At 36.1% G+C, this 22,178-nt stretch overlaps 1 protein-coding gene across 2 annotated transcripts in view; it reads left to right on the top strand.

The window, feature by feature from the left end:
- LOC107691120 (semaphorin-4B-like) overlaps positions 1–22,178 on the top strand; it is a 68,203-nt gene that overhangs the window by 35,353 nt on the left and 10,672 nt on the right. For both annotated transcript variants that reach the window (XM_016489596.1, XM_016489595.1), the window contains exons 3-8: positions 10,864–11,024; positions 12,065–12,127; positions 15,250–15,348; positions 16,249–16,360; positions 16,461–16,577; positions 17,960–18,117. In XM_016489596.1, coding sequence (XP_016345082.1) covers positions 10,864–11,024; positions 12,065–12,127; positions 15,250–15,348; positions 16,249–16,360; positions 16,461–16,577; positions 17,960–18,117 — 710 coding nt within the window. The remainder of the gene's footprint in view (positions 1–10,863; positions 11,025–12,064; positions 12,128–15,249; positions 15,349–16,248; positions 16,361–16,460; positions 16,578–17,959; positions 18,118–22,178) is intronic.

The following is a 22,178-nucleotide window of genomic DNA, read 5'->3' as shown; positions in this document are numbered from 1 at the left end:
TTTGTTAAAGCAGTGGCGTGCGACACAGTTGTTTCTAATTTAATACATACAATGGCATGTTGTGTAGTTTGAAGTGTAAATGAGACTATTTATTTGTTGTTTCCAAGTCCACAAATCCTTCAAGTCATGGGCTTGCTGTGTTTGTCCTATGTGTCTTCATCATGTTGGACAAAGAGCTTATGTCAACCTATATTCATACCCACCTGCGCATCCTTTCCACATTTACTTCTCACCTTCATTTAAACTGGCTCAGGATGTGATGGGGTTATACTAAACCTGCTAAACCTGCCTAAACATGTCGACTGCCTCTTTTGAGGGTCTACCTGCATGGAGGTCTTGTTCTCCTGCCAACCATAGGAACATCTCTTCTCTTCTCTTCTCTTCTCTTCTCTTCTCTTCTCTTGACCCTTCTCATTTTGTCTTGTCTTGTCATCTTGACTCATCTTGTGTCTTTTCGTCTCATTGTGTCCTTTCTTCTCATTTTGTCTAATCTCTTCTCTTCTTGTTTTGCCTTGTCTTTCCTTCTTTCTCATTTGGTCTTGTTTTCTCTTCTCTTCTTCTTTTCTCTGCTCGTATTCTCTTCTCTTCCTTTCTCGTTTTGTCTAATCTTCACATTTTGTCTTGTCTTCTCATCTTGACTCGTCCTTTCTCTTCCCCTCTTTTTTGTCACATTTTATCCTTCTCGTTGTCTCATCTCTTTAATTGTCTTCTGTTCTGTTCTCATCTCTTCTCTTTACTTCTCATTATGTCTTGTCTCATTTCATCTTTTCGTTTTCTTATGGTCTCATCTTGTCTCTTTAATTGTCTTCTCATCTCTTTTCTTTGCCTTTATTTAAATCTCTTCTCGCTGAATCTCTTCACTTTTCTTCTGGTCTTGTTTTGTATCATCTCTTGTGTCCTTAGTACTCTCATCTTGTCTCTTCTCAATACTTTTTGTCTCATTTGTCATTCGTCAGTTCTTTCTACTGGCTAACATTTTCTTGTAGCACTTTGTTCCTCCTGTCTTTTGCTGTTTGTTCTTGTGTTGTCCCCAGGATCATGCTGTATTGTAAGAAAGAATGCAGCTGTTCTTTTCACTGGTGTTTCTCTTCTGCCTGTCTAATGCAAAAAGGAATCCTGCTAATTCTCTCTGTTTGAGTGTGTTCCGGTGTGTCTGTGTCTCTGTATACGCTGTCACTCACCTTAATGACGAATTTCATGCAGGTAAACCTGAATGAACACAAAGTATTCAGGACTGAATTCACTAAACATAAACATAATCTTGCGTCTTTTTTACAAACCAATCATGGTCAAGTTTAACTAGCTGCTAAATGAAATGTGTAATCTGTAAATTTGCACAAAAAAAATTTTAACTTGCGTTTAGCGGATATTCATGAACATTGCCTGATTTGCACAATTTCTTAGTGAACTGAAAATATGCAGACAGTGTATCCAAATAAACACAGCTATCAGAAAGTGCAGTTTATTCTTAGCGAATCAGTTTTTTTGCAGTAGATTCTATATTTGGCGACACTTATAATAAACAAATGATTCTGTACTGTTTAAATGGTTCCAATTACTGCCAATGAAATGTTCAGTGTGTGCAGCACTAGTTGAGTTAAATTCAGGAAACTGTTGTGGTCACACTGCGGACTCCTACCCACTGGTGAAAAGCCTCTGATCTCTAAACCTGTACAGTGATGCAAAACAGACTACGTTCTGCAGAACGGCACACCTTTGACCAAAGGGCCGTCAAAGTGGCACAAACATTCTTCTCCCTTTGCTGGTTTCCACCTTCCCTCCATTCTAATAAAGAGCTAATCTGGCGTGAATAATGAATGGGGATGTGTGTGTATGTGCGTGGGTTACAGTGTAAATGCTGGTCTGCTTCTCATTATGTGCCTATCAAGAAGGATCAGGGTTTGAGGAAGAAAAGCTACATCTGCTCAGCCTCTCTTCTTTTGCTCCTCTCTTTGATACACACTATGCTGCAGTGCTTAAAGCGCATTAGAAAGCTATTTAAAAAGACACCTATAAGCGGTTTACACTAGAGCTCTGTGCTTATCCAGCCATTCTCTCCTGGTAAAGCTGGGAAATACATCTACAGAAGGTACAGAAAGAACCTCTTGGTTGTTGACTGGTCCACCACTGCTATTTATGAGTTACAGACATCAGTCCATTGTGTTTATCCCTACTGGTTTATGTACCTGTAATACTTCTTGTTTTTATTACCCTAGCCTAAAATTGAAATGACTTATCCTCACTGTAATATATAGCATGCAAACGGTATGGTGCTCAAGCGTTGTGTGGTGTTTGATTCTTTGTGGTTGGAGGTGATCAGGCATGTTTGAAGCAGCAGAGACCTGCACTATGTGTCAACCATGGAAGGCTTCCAAAACGTGCATCAAGTGGAAACAGTCCATCCATATCCAGCCGCATACATCACGTAGCTTCTCAGGTGGCACACTGTAACATGAGAGGAAGGAATGTCTCTTGTTTACTTACTTAGAGCTGTTGTATTTTTAACCCTACAATCAAAGCAACACATCAAAACCTATACATGCTGTTCCATGTGACACTGATTTGAACATATCAAGGTTGTTTTTTTAGCGCTGTCAAATTAACATGTCAATTTAGCGTGGTTCATTAAAAAATGCTATAAAAGGAAATATAAGAAATATTTCTACAGTACCATTAGAGCAATTTAAGCAAACAGGATGCCAATTTTGAATTTAAATTGAAGTAGAATTCAAATGAATTGAAATTCAAATAAATATATATTATGGTCATTTTCAACTAGAAGAGCAAAAAAGACAAACTTGTTGGAAAGTTTTAAAAACAGTTTAAAAGTTTGAAGTTTTATTGGATGGATGGATGGAATTTAAAGGATTAGTTCACTTCCAGAATAAAAATGTATTTATAATTTACTCACCCCTGTGTCATCCAAGATGCTCAACATGCCTTTCTTTCTTCAGTCATAAAGAAATTAACATTCCAGGATTTTTCTCCATATAGTGGACTTCAATGGGGACAAATGGGTTGCAGTTTCAGTGCAGCTTCATAGGGCTCTACACAATCCCAGCTGAGGAGTAAGGGTCTTATCTAGCGAAACGATTAGTCATTTTCTAAAAAAAAAATGACCCCCTCAATAAAAAATAACAAAAAATAACAAAAAAATGGGTTGATTGAAGTCCGTAAGTTTCAGTCATTTTAAGTCCATATATCAGGATTTTTATTCTGGAAGTGACATTTTTTTTATATGTAATTTGGCATATAATGTAATTAATTTGGCCTGAATGTCAATCAATGCAATGCTAACCAGGCTTCAGCAAATTCAGTCTGAGTCTGACATAGAGGAATTTTACAGACTGCTGTGTGCTGCAAAATAGACGCCACTCATTTTCATTGCGCTTCCGCTGTGATTGAATTGATCTTGGCACGACTAGAGTATATTAGAGCCACATTGTGAAATGCTGCTAAGTTTTACCAATAAATCAAACCTGTCAGACCCGTCAGGCAAAAACAAGCACACAGGCCCCTACACCCACAAATATAAGTGTTTGTGTTTCCTTGATCGTTGTAACCGCATCCTGCATTTATTTATTTGTTTATTGGCACCTCCCTCATGTCACCATGGTGTCCCAAAACTGGACCATCCTGTACAGTTTGATATATAACTATACCATACAGATAGTAACTTTTGTAAGTTGCAGGTTGGTGTAAAAAAAGTTGTTTTTCATAGGAAAGTTTAATCAGCCTTTATTTCCAAGTAAATGTTACCACATGACTCATGAAAACCCTAATTACACCTTTCTGCCTTGTGAATTCATTAGATGCACATTTTGATCAAACCTTTAACTGCAGCACTTGGCGTCATGCACATTCTTCCTCTTTCATTTAGTTTTAGAGGCCCCCTCTGTTTGAACCGGTAGTGTTTATGTGGGTTCTACTCACCAAACTCATGTTTGACCTACCCAGAATTCCAGTGGTCACCATGGTGTCTGTGCAAGCTACCACTTCTGTACTTCTCATGCTAACAAGAGAGACATTGTGCCAGTTCACTAGACAAACACTAAACCCCTCTCCTGAACGTCTCAACAGATTATACTTCATGTCTTAATGTTTTCTGTTTCCGCCTCTCTTGTCCTTTCCATGACTTCAAACTGCTCTTTTATTATATCATCTGTTTTTCAATATTTCATGCTGAGTTTTCTAAGTTTGGAGCTGGGAGACCCAGCCACGCACGCAGGTGGAAGAGAACAGAATGTTTCTGAAGTGTAAACTGAGTGTTGCGTCATTCCTTTCTCCTCCTCTGGAGAAGCTCAACAGTCATTTCTCATCAACGTGGGGCATTAATGAAAACAGAGCAGTGTGAGAGTACAATTTCCCTTTTGGGAAAGCGGTTTGTCCTTAAAGGGGAAAGACACTAAGAGCACACTGTAAAAGAGCCTACAGATTCCCGGGAGCACTTTGCTGACCACTTCCTTTGGAAGGAAGGGAGCAGTTGAGAACATCATCGAATGCAATTTTATAATATGGGTTTTTATAAGATTACATCAAACATTATGCCATAAATGTGTTTGAACACAGACCGTATCTTACTGACCTTAGACATCTGAACAGAAGAATATATACGGTTTGCAAGACTACACATTTTTCACAAATCAACTCGTTGGTGGATCTGTGTTTATTTAAGTAAATTGCTCCCAATACCCTACGCAGCATCTGCAGTCTTCACTTTTTCTGGCAATTTCAGCAGCGCTTTAATGGAGGGTGTGTGAGTGAAGAGAACATCCACACAGCTGAGATGAGCATGCATTTGTGTGCTTTTACCAGATTCATGTGGTTTGCATTGTCATAAAAACAGTGCAAAAGCAGACATGTTCCACTCACTTTTAGTTTCTGTCAGCCTTTGGGGCAACAATTTTCATTTCAGGGTGGTTAGGAAATATTTTAGCTTGTATATCAACACTTTAAATGAACTCATATGTCTTCAGGACCAATACAGTTTGCTTATAATGTGAATGTAATGTGCCCCAGTTTCACTTTTGTGCAATCTCAAAAATACAAATGTTACCGTTTACAACGTATACTAATGTTATTATAGATACTGTCACACAGCTACAGTCACACTTCTCTGTTGTATTTGAATATTTACATTTACATATTTATTTTCCTAAAAATACACTGCAATTGGTATACTAATACTTAAAGTCTGCTAAATTGGAGCAAATCATTTTGTACTTAATGCACTTTAATTGTGCGGAAGAATAGGCTAAAGTTCAACTAAAGATATACTGAAGTATATTTGATTGTGCTTAAGTAGAACTATTACTTCAGGTACACTTTAAACATATTGCATTTAAAGACCGATATCATTCAAAGACCATACAATCCTAATCAAATTAAAACACATTTTAGGTTTAATTTTAAGAACTTAGTAAGAAATAAATGTAATATATTACTTTTTTACTAGGGAAGCACCATTATAGGTACACTAGTTAACATAAGTTAACTTATATTATGCCTTATATTAAAGACAAGAGTACAGCATGACATTCTTAAAGTGTAATGTATGTATCCTAGTCCTAAATTCACAAAGCTAATCTGATGTTGATCTGGGAAAGTGCATTACATCGGATTTGCTCCAACAAGAAAAACCATTAAGATTACGGTTATGAATACGGCTCCAGCTTCCATAGCTCATTTGTTCACCTTGACCCACGAAGAACTGTCCTTTATCTGCCATCAACATAAAGTGCAGGATTTCTAATTTATAGCTTGTTCCTCAAACGAACGGATCTCGGTGTTCCTGTAAATGTTCCTGAAAAACTTGTCAACATAATTCTTAAGCCCCTTTTACAACGAAGCAATTGAAGAGAGCATTATTCCAGATTGTTTTTCCAAACATCAAAAGCAGCTTCAACAGTCAGCACGTTGTCATTAAGGCAACAGGGGTCTTGTCATTCTCCTGACACCTGGAGATGACATTATTTCTCCTTCAGCGCATACATTGTTTACCTGGCGCTCGGGAAGGTGAGAAATAATGCAAACGCAACTGGTTTAGTGACACTAACCACTAGGTTTACAGTATTGTACAGTATTACAGGATTGTAATAGGCATCTGACTTCTGAGCGTTTTCCTCTGAAAGCTCAAATCATCAGAAACACTGTTTACTTAAATGAGCCGTCTTCTGAGGCCTAAACAAAACAGAGCTGTGATCTTTCACACTGATGGCCAGATTGCCTCACGCAGTCGCTCTTTTCAACGGGATGTCTCTAATTAACTTCGGGCATGTACTGTTAGAGCAGCCGTAGGGAATTCCGCTCTGAAAACCGAACATGGAAGGGTTCCCTAAAAGCCTGCATAATTAATTTCTCTCTAAATGGATTAGAAAGCAAAGCACTGCGGATATGGAAATCCATTTAGTAGTGGCTGTCTCCCCGCCCCCCCCCCAAAAAAAGACATGTAATTGCATAATGGCAGTAATGATCTCATTCCTCACAAAGAGTCTAGCATAGCTGTGTCTCATAATATAATAGATCAAGGTATGAGAGACTTTGAAGATTGAGGGTCAACAAGACAAGGACGTACAAGTTATGATATGTTGTACTGCTGTAGCACAAGAGACAATAACTATTCGCCTCATAAGTACCTCTTACTCTTGTTGACACTCTCAGCCCTCTTTCCCCATGAGTGGGAACAGGATAAGCCTTTTTCCCAGAATGCAACAGTGCAGTTTGGAGGAAGCGAATGGCAGCTGTCGTCATGGAATTGCCCTATGGGAACTGACCTCAGTCAATTCAAACAATAATACCAAAGACTCATTGAGAGAGAGACCGTATTGTCTGTGGGGGGATTGCTAATGTTTCAAGACATGGGAATCGATGAGCAGAGCATCAGAAATGTGGGGTTAGATGGGGTCTTCCGTCACCCTTATACAAGCTTATTTAAAGTTATTGTAGTTTGTTTTCTGGAACTGCATTCCATGTCATCCTTAATCAGTTTTGTTCGTTGCAGTTCGTTTTAAGTGGAGCAGTTCTTTCCTTGTGTTTCGCAATCACACCTTTTTAAAACCACGTAAGTGATTACAGACAGAGATCTCGAGCATAACATGTGTGAACACAAAAACCAAAACAGCCCGATATTGCCAAAGACCTTGCTTATTTGAAGTGGTCTGCATTTAATTAGTGCTGGACGTGGGCAGGTGTTTATACAGCTCTGTATACATTTTCTAGCTTGTGTTGCAGCATGCTAGTCATTAGCTGGATGTATAAATCCCTTTAAATCACAACATACAATGACCAAGACAATGCAACAGTAAATAACTATTGGTGCTTGCATTACTGTTACAATTCATCATACTTAAGCCGACTTTTCACTATCTATGAAAAACAACAAACGACAAACTGGAAGTCATTCATTTCCAATTGAGAGCAGTACAGGTGTTGTGTGGCATTCAGACCATATGCGTATGCAAAATTTTCAGATCCGATTTGAGCTTTTGGACTTTTGCGGCTGGACCATAACGCGACTGCCCGACCACATGTGTATGTATTATAGTTAAAATCATGAGCATGAGGTGGAAATTAACAATATATTTGCAGTAAAACATCAACATCAAACATTATTTCTGCAAAATGGGCAGTTATTTGTTTTGTATGGATATATTCATTCATTATTGATTAATTTTAACATTTTGAATTAGCAAAGTGTAACAGCTGCTTCACAACCAGCTTAAAAGTTATGGGGTGCAAAATATTAAATATATAATATTCATATCAAAATCTTAAAATATTTTAATATTATAGCTTTTAATTAATATTAACACTTTAATGTTAGTATTTATATTAAATAATGATGTTAATTAAAAGCATTCATATTCAGTTATTAATTTGTGACTCTCATATAAGGACATTTTAACTTTTTTATATATTATGCAAAAATACATAATATATGATTTATCATTGATATTATTTATATGTGACTGTGGACCACAAAACCAGTCATAAGGGTCAATTTTTTGAAATTGAGATTTCCATTGATGTATGGTTTGTTAGAAAAGGACAATATTTGGCCAAGATACAACTATTTGAAAATCTGGAATCTGATGGTGCAAAAAAATCTAAATGTTGATAGAATCACCTTTAAAGTTGTCCAAATGAAGTTCTTAGCAATGCATGTTACTAATCAAAAATTTACTTCTGATATATTTACGGTAGGGAATTTACAAAATATATTCATGGAATTACTTAATATCCTAATGATTTTTGGCATAAAAGAAAAATTTATAATTTTGACCCATACAATGTATTGTTGGCTATTGCTACAAATATGCCCGTGCGACTTATGAGGTCCAGGGTCACATATATCATTATATTTACTAATATATACTGTTAAGTCACACTTACTGTAATTCCTGAAACACAGCCCACTGTCATCATTTGGATTTTACAGTGAAGTAAAACATTCACATGTGTGATTTTCCCCTAATGGGGCACAATTATTTGCCTCATTATGTGACCTACAGGGAAAACGCTCCAGCAGTGGCACTCTGGAGAATAATTGGGGGAACGGTTTCTGCCTGTGCAAATCCCACTTAAGCCCTGTTTGGTTGCAGCTATTGCCCTTTGTCCTTGTCTCGCTAAATCGCCATTAAATTTCTCCCCAAACCCTGTGAAATGAATGCTGCCGGTGTTGAGTGGTGCCCCGTTTTATCCTGTAATCAGAGAGAGGGGAAATACGAGACACACAGAGGCAGAGACCCCAGTAGCATGCCATTAATGTGCCGTGTTGATCCCCTCCTGCGGTTTAGCAGACTGGATTTGGTTGTAATAAGCCCTCCTGGTTGAGGGCTGATGCCTTATTATTACCTCATTGTCTCCCCCGGGGTTCAGGAAGCGAGGGCTCAGACCCTCTGCAGCAGCTCCCAGAGACACGGATGCTTTTAGAGTCTTACCTCAGCTCAAAGTCACCCATGGGAGCATAATCAGTGTAATGATTACATGCTCTCTAAGTAAGACCTACCAGAAGTGGATGTCTTGCAAGGATTCTGTAAATCAAGTAAATCAATAGCACAGCTTGTATGCCATGATAGCTTTAACATTTATACCCAATGACCTTGTATTTTGTATGATATTGGTATGCATTAAGTCCATAATGAAATGAACAATCTGTACTCTATACAACAGTATTTGTAATTTATAGTCACTAAAAGAGAAGTGTATAACTTTTTGGGCAAGTGAAAGTAACTTTATTTATTTTATTTTATTTTATTCTCTGCATGATAAACTGAAAGAGGAGGAAGTATTTGAGACAGAAAAAGGCCAGTTCATGTTTAAACATTATAATTTTTCTAAAGAGATTTCCTGAATAGTCCTGATTTTATTTTTTTATTTTATTTTTTTTTATTTTTTTATTCTCTGCATAATAAACTGAAATAGGAGAAAATATTTGACACAGACACCAGTTCACATTGAAACATTTATTTTTTTCTAAACAGATTTCCTGAATACTCCTGATTTTATTTAATTTTTTGGATTTTTATTTTTATTTATTTATACTGAAAAAGGAGGACGCATGTGACACAGAAAAAAATATCAGTTCATGTTTAAACCTAAAAAATTTTTTTTTTCTTTTGGCTCTCATTTTGTGTATGTTGGACTGAAAGACAAGTAATTCAACCATTAAGCCAATGACAGATGAGGAGAACATTTTGTTATCTGCCATGTAGTGATGAAGTTTGTATTTACAGCCTGTTGACATTGATTCGACATGCGTCTTAAGACCAGAGGAGCTGCTATCTTGGAATGATGTCATGATTGTTGCATGGGAGTACTGCTTCGTTATGCCAGCCTGTGGAGAGACGAGATGAAAACGTGTATCCACTCATTTCATTTTACACACTGTCTGTATCACCACCAAATTCTCAAGTGGCTTGTCTGAAGTCATAAAAAAGCCACACTAAAGTATTCTAAAGGGAATTTCAGCCACAATGCCCTTAACCCTCTTAACAAACACCCCCTACTGGTAGGAAAGACACTGCTTCTTATTGATGCCACTGTCATGGAAACAGAGAAACAGCCTGCAGGAGCTGCCATGATAATGATGCCGTGCAGTATCTCTGATTAAGAGATGAACATCTGTCTCCGAGCTATAAGTGACCACACAAATGCTCATTCACATTGATTCAGACACTTTTTGTGGCTGTAACAGGTTTTAGCTTTCTCACTGCCAGCCAGTAGAAAACATATGACGTTATTATCTAATACACTACCAAGCACTGTTTCTCAACTGACCCAAAAGTGAATCCCAGGTTTGTTCAGGGTAAAATAAAATAAAATAAAAAAATTCAATTCAATTCAATTAATTATTATTATAAAATAATTAAAATCAAATAAAAACATTAAAATAAATAAAATAAAAATATTAAAAGAAATAAAATAAAAACAAAATAAATAAAATTAAATAAAAAAATAAACATTGAAAAAAATGATAATTGTGAATTTATGATAGCAAAACAAATATTCTCATACTTGAAAATTATCATTATAACTATGCAAAGTAAAAGAGAATATGACCAGACCCAGACTACATTGAATATGGGTTAATTTGACAAAAAAACAAGAGAAAATAATATTATTTGTTCTTAATATTAACATATTTAAATGTTTGATTTTAAGCTATTTTTATTCATTTTTGTACTCTAATATTATACAAAGCTACAATGTAAAATCTGTGTCTTGAAGAAAAACCAACTGAAAAGCACGATCACATATCTGACTTTTGCACATTTATCATATTTCCAGCAGTAAATCTTTTTTTGGCTCGGTTTTGCTGACATTCTTCCCTTTCCCCTCTCTTTTTTCCATATCTGCTCATAGATGCAAACGAGAGGTCGGCCAAGAGATTTTCACCCAATGGAGTCTTCAATTACACCTCTCTGCTCCTCAGTAAAGAGGATAACATGCTGTACGTTGGCGCTCGAGAGACTCTTTTCGCACTCAATATCACCGATATCAGCAGAACACAGCTGCAGCGTAATGTGAGTATGTCTGTGTGTGTTTTATTATGGAGGATGTATAAGCATGTGCATTAGTCTGTAATATGGGCATAAGTAAACGAGAGTGGAATATCGTTAATGTTGGGTATAGACATCACTTAAGCACACCCATACGTTTTGTACACATATAAAAGTGAATACAGATAAAGTGGGTCAATTTTTTTCGGACAATTTGTCATTGGTTTTATTGGTAAAAAATATGATCCAAATGGCTAAAATCAGATTGATTGAATGCAGCTCACTTGAACAGTTCAGTGAATGATTAACAATAGGTTCAATTTCATTTGTTCATCACACAAAACTATCGTATGATGAAATATAGCACAAAAGGACCAACTTTCTGATTCTTTTATTGGTCTTTTGTGTCCTTTTTGAAGCTTGGAAGCTTTAGTTTCCATTCATTGTAAGCGTCCTACTTTACCAGTTGTCTTACTTCCCCCTATTGTATTTTTGCAAGGTATTACTCTATTACATTTTTCAACAAATTAAAGGGATAGTTTACCCAAAAATGAAAATTTTGTCATCATTTACTCACCCTCATGTCGTTACAAGCCTGTATGAGTTTTTTTCTTATGTTGAATAAAAGAAGATATTTTGAAGAATGCTGGTAATCAAACGGTTGATGGTCCCATTGACTTCCATAGTATTTCTTTCCCTGCTATGGAAATCAATGGGGAACAACAACTGTTTACTTCTTCAAAATATCTTCTTTTGTGTTCAACATGAGAAAAAAACTCATACAGGTTTGTAACGACATGAGGGTGAGTAAATGATGACAAAATTTTCATTTCTGGGTGAACTATTCCTTTAAGTTTTTAAGTCATAAATAGACTTTCAACGTTCACAGCAAATATTCTGCGTTGCTTGATTCATTCTGAACATTAAAGAAAGGCAAGACTGCAATATGCTACAGCCAACTCACTGTGACTCATTGTAGGCCTACTCACGTCCGTGTTAATGCATCATGTTTCTGTAAATGCACACTTTAATGTAACTGCAGCTTGCGATTTTCACTTTTTCAGTTAACATGGAGCACACCACAGAGAAAGAGAGAGGAGTGCAGTTTCAAAGGGAAAGATTTACAGGTGAGTGAATGAGATATTCATCAAACCAAGTGGAGAGATGTCTGTACGTTTCAGCATGAAGTGCCATGTCGATTCATATAACTCAAGTAAGAAGTCGGTCTCTAAAATAGATATTTGCAAAATGACTGTGCTAAATTTGAATTCGAGAAACTGCCCGTCGCACTACTTTCAGTTCGTAGGACCTGTTATTGCCTTGACACGTCCACACTGTAATTTCCCTGAAAGCTTTACACTGCATAAGGGCTGTTATTAGATTAATAATCTGCATGCCTAATTTGCTGCCAGATTGATTTGTCTTGGGAGCCGGGTTTGGATGGATGTTGGGACCCTGATGAAGACGCAGTAATAACTGCTGTTTTTTGAGACCGATGACACACAGCTGCCAGAAACCTCTCCCAGACTATTACAGAGGATTTAGATCAAACCCAGTGATGTGAAAACAAGTTCTGAGGCCCAGCCAGACAACACTTGTGCACACAACCTGGTGCTTGCTTTGAACATTTGCCTTTATATAACGCTCAACTGTTTGTGTGTATTAGTTTTGAATCTTGGAAAATTCATTTGCATAATTATCATACGTTCCCGTTCAAAAATCTGTCATTATTTACTCATTACAGTTAATTTACATATTTTGTTCCAAACCTGTTTGACTGTGTTTCTTCTCTCGAATACAAAAGAAGATATTTTGAAGAGTGTTGGGAAACAAACAACAGTGGAACCCATTGGGTTCTATTGTATGTATGGAAAAAAATACTGAGACATTTCTAAAAATATCTTCTTTTATTTACCACTAAAGAAGAAAGGTCAAATAGGTTTGGAACAACAGGAGAGGAAATGATGACAAAATTGTCATTTTTGGGTAAAAAAATCCCTTTAAAAACAATCAGAAATTGCTCATACATGTCTAAATTTGATCATTTTGATTAAATCACACTTTATCCGCATATCATTTGATTTAAACTGAAAATTCTGTCATCATCTGTCCTCCCTTGAGTTGCTCCAAACTTTATTATTAAAAAAATCAGTTGTATTAGCAATTAGTTTACTTACATTCTGTTTTTAAAGACTGATCCGAAATCATGATATTAATTGTGATAATTTAATTCTATTAAGAACCATAGTTTTTACTTGTAAGAAAGTTGTACTTGCACTTGTAAGAAATAAAAGCAAATCTGCACATAATTTTGTGGGGGGAAAGCATGTTCATATTTCCCTCCTTACGTTACAACCTACAAATTTTAATAATAGTTTGTATTTGTGTTATATCTTTCTAGACAGTTTTTCCTTGCTAGTGTTAATTAAAATAATAATAAAAAATAAAAAATGTATTAAAAACATTTTGTATTGTATTTTTATTACAATGTAATTCTTACCCATAGTGAAAAATAAATATATTAACATGTTTTTGAAATACATTTATTTCATGCTAAACACAGTAAACTACAAATACATTTACATATTTGTGAACCTAATAATACCCTGTAATTGAACTTTTAGTATACTAAACTGGTATACTTAAAGTCTGCTAAATTCTAACAACTAATTTTGTACTTAATGCACTTTAATTGTGCGGAAGTAGTGCTAAAGTCCAACTAAAGATATACTTAAGTATATTTGATTGTGCTAAAGTGAAACTATTGCAAGTATACTTCAGGTACACTTTAAATATCTTACATTTAAAGACAGATATTATTTAAAGATCATAAAGTCCTCATCAATAGTGACATTAAAACATATTTTAGGCATATTATTAAGAAATGTGCATTGTGAACAAGTGATACTCCAAATAAAGTTTAACCCTCAATCGTCATTCGGGACAAATTTGGGCAAAATCTTTTTATTTATTTTTTTTAAATAGTTTCCTTAATCGGTTCAAGACTTGGCTACTTTTCGTAAGTTTGCCACCTGAACACACACACAAAAAAAGAGGACTTGATTCAACAAAGTTAAGTGGTTGAAAAAAAAAAAAACCTCCTTAATTTGTCATTCGTGCCCAAAAATGGGCACCCATAGGAAATGAATGGGAAATACTAAAATTCAAAGCATTTTTTTTATTTGTCCAATAAAAATCTATAAATCCAATGCAGATCAAATATACACAGAAATGAAGGTTTGAACCTATACAACATTCTCAATGTGTCAAACACTCACACACACACACACACACACACACACAAAAGCCACAAAAATGTTTTTTTTTTTATTTGTCCAATAAATCAAACACAATGCAGATCAAACACACACATAAATGAAGGGGTGAGCCATTACAACATTCTCAATGTGTCAAACAATCAGACATCACTCTCTCTCTCACACACACACCCACATACCCACAAAAAAAGCCTTTGAAAACTACTGCCAACTAGTAGCTATTGATATTTTTGATATTTTGATATTTTGATACCATCATAAGCCACCAGATGTCACCAAAGTCACCAAATTTGTAGGTTTTGGCTGTCTGAACTTACTGGAATTATTTTTTTACTAAAGTAAAAAAATATATATAAATATAACATAAAAATAATCATATTTTACATTAAAAAAAGATGGTACCTTTAGAGGTAAATAAATAAAAAAACCACAAAAAATCACAAAAAACTGCATAAATTGATAGTTTTTATTTTATCGAAGACAGTGATATGACATTTATTTAACAAAAAAAATTGGGGATTACAGCTGAGACCTTCGTGCCCAAATTTGTCCACGAATGACAAATGAAGGGCTGCTATACAAAGGATTCTTGAGGGTTCATTTTAATTTTTATATCAGTAAGTCTTGAGCGATATGTCAGTAAATATGTTAATAGATTTTAACTATACGTAGTATGAAATAAATGTATTTTAAATATATTACTTTTTTACTAGAGTACTATTAGTCACAAACAGTACAAATTAGTCTTTATATATTCATGAAAATACATAGCAGCCTTTTAATTTTAGGAACAGGGTCCATTGCAAGGGGATCATCATATTTTGGGGTTCTTGTTATCAAAAATGTTAGGACTCCAAATTAACTAATGGCTCATCAAGGCCCTGCACTGTCACATCCATGTCTTAAGTCTTAAATTGTTATCTGTCTCTCCCTCTCTTATGCATTTCCTTTTTTCCACTTCCTGATTCCAGACTGACTGCTTCAATTACATCAAGATTTTACTGCGCGTGAACAGCACTCACCTGTATGTGTGTGGAACGTATGCTTTCAGCCCTATCTGCGCATACATCGTAAGTACTGTTTCATTTTGTTCTATTGTCCTGCAGGATTTCACCACCTCCCTCCATGCTTTTAGCAGGCTGCGTTATCTGTCTCTCCCTCTCTTATGCATTTCCTTTTTTCCACTTCCTGATTCCAGACTGACTGCTTCAATTACATCAAGATTTTACTGCGCGTGAACAGCACTCACCTGTATGTGTGTGGAACGTATGCTTTCAGCCCTATCTGCGCATACATCGTAAGTACTGTTTCATTTTGTTCTATTGTCCTGCAGGATTTCACCACCTCCCTCCATGCTTTTAACAGGCTGCAGGGGAGGAATTAATTATCCATGTAATTTACTCAGTCAATCAAAATGTCCTCAGAAATACACTCTTCAGCTCTCCCTAAGGGTAGATGCTGCTTGGATGAGAAATTATTATGGCCCTGCACTTTACTTAGACCCTTCACTCTGGAGACTATGCCTGGATCGGTCTATGCATTCGAGGGGTCGACACTGACCACTAAAACTGAAGTTTTAGGATAGTGTACTTCGCCTACATGAGCTGATTCTATCACAGCTGTCCCCTGAAATGGTTTGCAGATGCATATTTTACCTTTATGCCCCTATTAAGACACAAACAAAAAATAACCAGAGTGCGTACAGCTGCAGATCCTTCCAAACATCCTTTTTATCAGTATCCTTGGCCCACACAGAGTCGATAGTACACACATCATCCCTTCGCTTTGAGTGCGTTCATTCTGTTCTTACGATCTCTTCAGACTTATCGCAATAACATGATGTTCTGTTCAGCAAAGTAAGGTCCTTGTTTAGATCTACTCAGGTGTAGATCTGAGCAGTCAGGACAGTCGATACAAGAGACAGTGCTTGCTGTCTTTACAAGCATGTCCCTGTGTCTTTTTTCTTCCAGAACACATCTGATTTTTCCCTGGTGAGCAATGAAATGGGAGAAATAGTCACTGAAGATGGTCGTAGCCGGTGCCCTTTCAACCCTGAATACAAATCCACAGCCATCATGGCCGGTACATACCACAAACATTGGTGTAATGTATTGTATGTGTGCAACACTCTTTTCCGACTTGCTTTATTAATATCTTTTGGTTTGAAATGATGGTTTTACAGATGGAGAACTGTATGCCGGCACAGTCAGTAACTTCCAAGGGAATGAACCCATCATTTACAAAAGCCTTGGACAGGGCACAGCCTTAAAGACTGAAAACTCACTGAACTGGCTTCAAGGTAAAAGCCATATCCACTACCATCCTGCTCTTAATAGGACTGATTCACTAACAACTGCAGCACTTTTGTGCACAGTATTTGAGCGCAAAAACTTGTACATTAATCACCTGCCACAATTCAGTTTAACCAGGTGCTAATGGCTTTCAGGAAGTTTTCCGAACCATTGTCACTTACTGTATATTCAGGCTTAAGAACAATATTTATTGTGAAAAGTTATATAAAATGCATTGGATTGAATGGAATATCTTCTCAGCTCGATATATCTAATGTTACTCTACCAGTGTGTAGAAAAAAAAAGGTACATAGTCAACTCAATACTAACTGAAATAGCCATAAATGTTTAGATATTAAAGCAACCATACTTTCATTTTATATTAATTCTGTTCATTGTCAATTGCACCTCACAAAAAAAAAAGTTATTTTTGCCAGGTACAATTAACATTGCACTATTATTGCACATGGAAAGCCATGGAAATTGATGTTTGAGTCCATGATGTGATTTTCTTTTTTTATTATTTATATATTATTATGGTATTTATTTTTACAGTTTTTATTTTTATTTTGTTTTAGGAAACTTTGTTATTTTGTGATTTTTATTTTGTCATTTTTATATTTCATTACAGCTTTAATTAATTCTTTATTTAGGTTTTAGGTTTTAATAATTTTACTTCAACTTGCCAAGGCAACACTTCTAACTTTTAAGCGTTTTTTTTTTAAGTTGAATATTTGCATTTTATTTTATCTATTAAGTTGTATTTCAATTATCAAAACTGATTTAAAGAGGATTAAAAGAGTAGAAGATTAAAAGAAAGAAAGTAAGTCATACAGGTTTGTAACGACATGACAGGGAGTAAATGACCACAATTTAAATTTTTGTTGAACTATCCCTTTAAGTAATTCAGGCACTACAATAGCGCAAACAGCATGGAAGTAAATGGCTCTACCAGCAGGCACAATTCCCCTCCATTCTGTTCTCTTTAGGGACTCAACTCCCCTGAACTTACCACTGAGAGGCAATTTTGGCACAGCAGAGAATTATTCATGTAAAGCAAAACTACAGAGAACAAAACAAATCAATTTTAGCGTCAGTTTACACAGTTGAACCCTTCTCACTTTACTAAAGAGCACTGAGTAATAGCTTAATATTTTGCCATAAGTGGCAAAGTTGATGAAAGACACATATGCAAAATCAATACTAAGCACTTTGATAGTGTAACAAAAGATTTCTATCAGTAATTACAACTAAAGATTGTCATGTAAAAGGGGTTTCAGGTGGAGCAGTGGCTATATTTGAAACATAAAGTCCACATTACTTACAAACGCTGCTGTCTCTGTGTACGTTGCATGGCGTGGATTGACACTTGTTTTTATTTCTCCAACAGACCCCGCTTTTGTAGGCTCAGCCTACATTCAGGAGAGTTTGCCCAAAGGCAACGCAGTCGGCGATGATGATAAGATTTACTTCTTCTTCAGTGAAGCGGGAAAGGAGTTCGATTTCTTTGACAACACCATTGTGTCACGCATCGCTCGCGTGTGTAAGGTGAGGGACAGTTTTGCATAATCACAATGTCGTAGGCGGTTGGATTAGGGCTATTCCCCCTACAGCAATAACTCAACTACATACATGTACAGACACAACATTTATACAAATGCAGTGGAAAGGAATACATGCCAGTATGTTTGTGCATTTTAATATTGGTGCACAGATGTGGAAAATATTGTGTGTGTGTGTGTGCTTACATTGACCTTATGATGGTTTTTATCTGTCACACCGAGGTGAGAGAGGTGTGCTACCTTTCAGAGAGATTAAATGGTTTGTGTTTCAAAGACGCATTCCTCAATGCAGAGCACCTCAAATTCTTATCACTGCTCAGCAAATATTCACGTTCATCCATCAAGTTGAGGTGCAGCTGAAAATGCACATTACATACAAAGCACACACATTCCTCACAGTTCCTCCAGAGAGGTCAATACTACCTGGAGAAAATTATCCTGTGGGTGCATCCAGGTATTTTCGAGCCAATCATCTGAGTTGTAAATGCTATGTGACTGGATCTGCAGGAAAATTAGGCTGTAAGAACACTAAATAGCCAATGGCATCATATGTGCAAAGTTCCAAACTTTTCAGTAGTGAATAAAGAGGGAAAAGAGCTAATAAATATTTAGTTTCATGTATTATATAACAGTTAGTCCAACAGCAATGGGAATTTTCACTGTTTGTATTGATCTAGATAAAGCAGATCTGCTTGTCTGTGTTTGATTGTTTAGACAGACTGAGTTGTGATAGCACCGTCTTTATGAGGGAGTCATTGAATCATTCACTCAAATTATTTGTTTACTGATTCATTCAGGAACAAAGTAAGTGAATTTGTTTTTTAGTGAGTCATTAAATTGTTGACTTGAACCAGTTTGTTCAAATCACTGATTCATTCAGTGACTCTCTTTGGGAGTCATTGACTCAACTGATTTGTTTAAACTGAGTCATTCAGTAACAAAACAAGCGTCTCGCTTTATAAGTAAGTCATTGAATCATTGCCTCAACCAATTTGTTGAAACAACTGATTTATCCAGGCATAAAATAAGCACCGGTGAGTGAGTCTTTGAATCATTCACTCAAACAGTTAGTTGTAACCACACTGCTTTGAGGCTCCTGACAATTAATTCAGCAACCCTGAATACAAGTCCATGGCCATCATTGCTGCTATGTGCCACAAAAATTGGTGTAATGAATTGTATGTATGCAACACTCTTTTCCGACTTGCTTTGTTAATATCTGTTGGTTTGAAATTATGGTTTTACAGATGGAGAACCAAGGTTACTTTCGTAAACGAAAACTGAAATAAAATTAAAATTTCAAAATAAATGAAAAACTAAAACTAAACGAAACTAAAATCAAATGTCTTGCTTTGGTCTACACTGGAAGTGTTCCATTAACTCCATGCTAAACTATAATTACTAAAACTAAAACTGAAACTAAAATATATAAAAACTAAATAGAAATGTGTTCACAAAATAAAAACTAAACTAAAACTAACAAAACCATTAATGAAACTAATTAAAACTAAACTGAAATTATATGAAATTTGAAAACGATATTAAAATAAAAACTAATTTAAACATTCAAAACTATAATATCCTTGTGGAGAACTGTATGCTGGCACAGTCAGTAACTTCCAAGGGAATGAACCCATCATTTACAAAAGCCTTGGACAGGGCACAGCCTTAAAGACTGAAAACTCACTGAACTGAATTGTTGACTCAACAAGTTTGTTCAAACCACTGATTCATTCAGTGACTCTCTTTATGAGTGTGTCATTGAATCATTGGCTCAACTGATTTGTTAAACTGAGTCATTCAGTAACAAAACAAGCATCTTGCTTTATGAGTAAGTCACTGAATCATTGCATCAACCAGTTTGTTGAAACAATTGATTTATCTAGGGATGAAATAATCTCTGGTGAGTGAGTCTTTGAATCATTCCCTCAAACAATTAGTTCTAACCACACTGCTCTGAGACACCTGACAGTTAATTCAACAACCCTGAATACAAGTCCACGGCCATTATGGCCGGTACGTGCCACAAAAATTGGTATAATGTATTTATATCTGTTGGTTTGAAGTTACGGTTTTACAGATGGAGAACTGTATGCCGGCACAATCAGTAACTTCCAAGGGAATGGACCCATCATTTACAAAAGATTTGGCCAGGGCACAGCCTTAAAGACTGAAAACTCACTGAACTGAATTGTTGACTCAGCCAGTTTGTTCAAACCACTGATTCATTCAGCGACTCTCTTTATGAGCGAGTCATTTAATCATTGATTCAACTGATTTGTTTAAACTGAGCCACTCAGTAACAAAACAAGCATCTCGCTTTATGAGTAAGTTATTGAATCATTGCCTCAACCAATTTGTTGAAGCAACTGATTTATCCAGGGATGAAAAAAGTACTTGAGTGAGTCATTGAATCATTCACTCAAACAATTAGTTCTAACCACGTTGCTTTGAGACACCTGAGAGTTAATTCAGCTGTGGACTTGTTTGAAACTACTTTCATTTAGAAGAGCAAAAATAGGCAAAGTAACAGTCAAATGTATGTTTCCACATATTAACTACTGGTTAATTTTAAAGTACAAAAACAATTTTATATAATTGTACTGTTGGTCAGAATATCAGTATTGCTGTGCTGATATTACTAACAGAAGCTCTCTTGCTAATGTGATACTGATTAAACTATTTATATGTTGCTTGCAAAATAATCTATTTAGTCAAAATACACAAATAATTTTAACTGGCCGTCAGAGAAGAAAAATGACTTTGAGGTACAGAAGTGTAGTTATGGCATCTACAAGCAGGGGGTAACGGTGCTATGCTAACTTTGACCCCTTGGTATTTTCAAACAGTGATGACAGTGATGAATAGAAACATTCAGCGATTGTCGTGTAGCTCATTCAAATAGGCTTTTTAAACCAGCTTCACTAAGGATAATTATCTAATGGTTTCTGTTTTCACACCAGCAAATTCACCAAGTGGCAGCCGATAGAAGGTTCACGCTCTCCTGTCTCACTGCCTTGTAATATGGATTATCACACAGCCTGCATGAAATGCCTCCTGACAGTTAAATGGTTGCCATGCCAGGGGAATGTGGCCTGCTTATTTGCATCCAGTACCTTAAATATTATCCCAGGTTCCCTTTTTAGCATGCCCCATATTCCTCCTGCCAGATCCACTGGAGCCCAGCCATGAAGAAGGGAATGAAATGATTATGTTTATAGGCTGCATTTTCTTGGTATTGTACCTTATCTTCTCTCATATAGTAAACAAATGTAATGACTCCTGCAAAGCACATTAGTAGACTTAATTGTCTTGCATTCTTTGATGTGATACGCAACAAAGCCACGCTTACAGGCCAATGCACGAGTCCTTTCCTATCACATCTTTGACTTTTCTGAAATTTAATTTCCTTTGCTTATGCTCTTCGTCTCAAAGCAGTGCATTTGTGCACAAGCAGTGATCTGAATCTTAAGAGAGTCTCTACGTTGCCAGTCTCTACGTTGCCAGTTGGGTTAAAGCACTGACCCTGTCTGTTCTGAATGGTGCATGAGCAGAGTGAAACATCTGCAAGATTAATTTGCCTTCTCGTCTTGCTTTTGAAGTCCGAGAATGATTTAAATTCCGCTGTGCTCTCTATATTTCGGTTTCTTCTCTTTTTGACTCCTAACTTAATCAAGTGTCAGTATAATATGGATATTGGTGCACTTTTGCACAGATGACCATGTCAAATTCCAGTGGAAACTGTGATGCATGTAAGATTATCCATTTACGTACTGCAACAGTTCCTTATTGTTTTAAGATTCTTTCTGAATAGCGCCTGGGGTTTGCGTTTGAAAGCGTACCATATCATTTACACTCAGAATGACAATGAGACAATGAGCAGAAGCTGTAATCCTTTCATTTCAATTTTAAAATGAATGGCATATGTGGAAGCTGCTGCATACATGGCAACTCAGTTCCTACTGAGCAAAGCTTTGAAAGGTGCATATATATATGTATATATATATATATATATATATATATATATATATAATTCTATAAAAATAG

The sequence above is a fragment of the Sinocyclocheilus anshuiensis genome, unplaced genomic scaffold (genome assembly GCF_001515605.1).
Source record: "Sinocyclocheilus anshuiensis isolate Anshui unplaced genomic scaffold, SAMN03320099.WGS_v1.1 scaffold2, whole genome shotgun sequence".
In the NCBI taxonomy this organism is placed as follows: domain Eukaryota; kingdom Metazoa; phylum Chordata; class Actinopteri; order Cypriniformes; family Cyprinidae; genus Sinocyclocheilus; species Sinocyclocheilus anshuiensis.
This window is presented reverse-complemented; position numbering and strand designations above follow the sequence as displayed.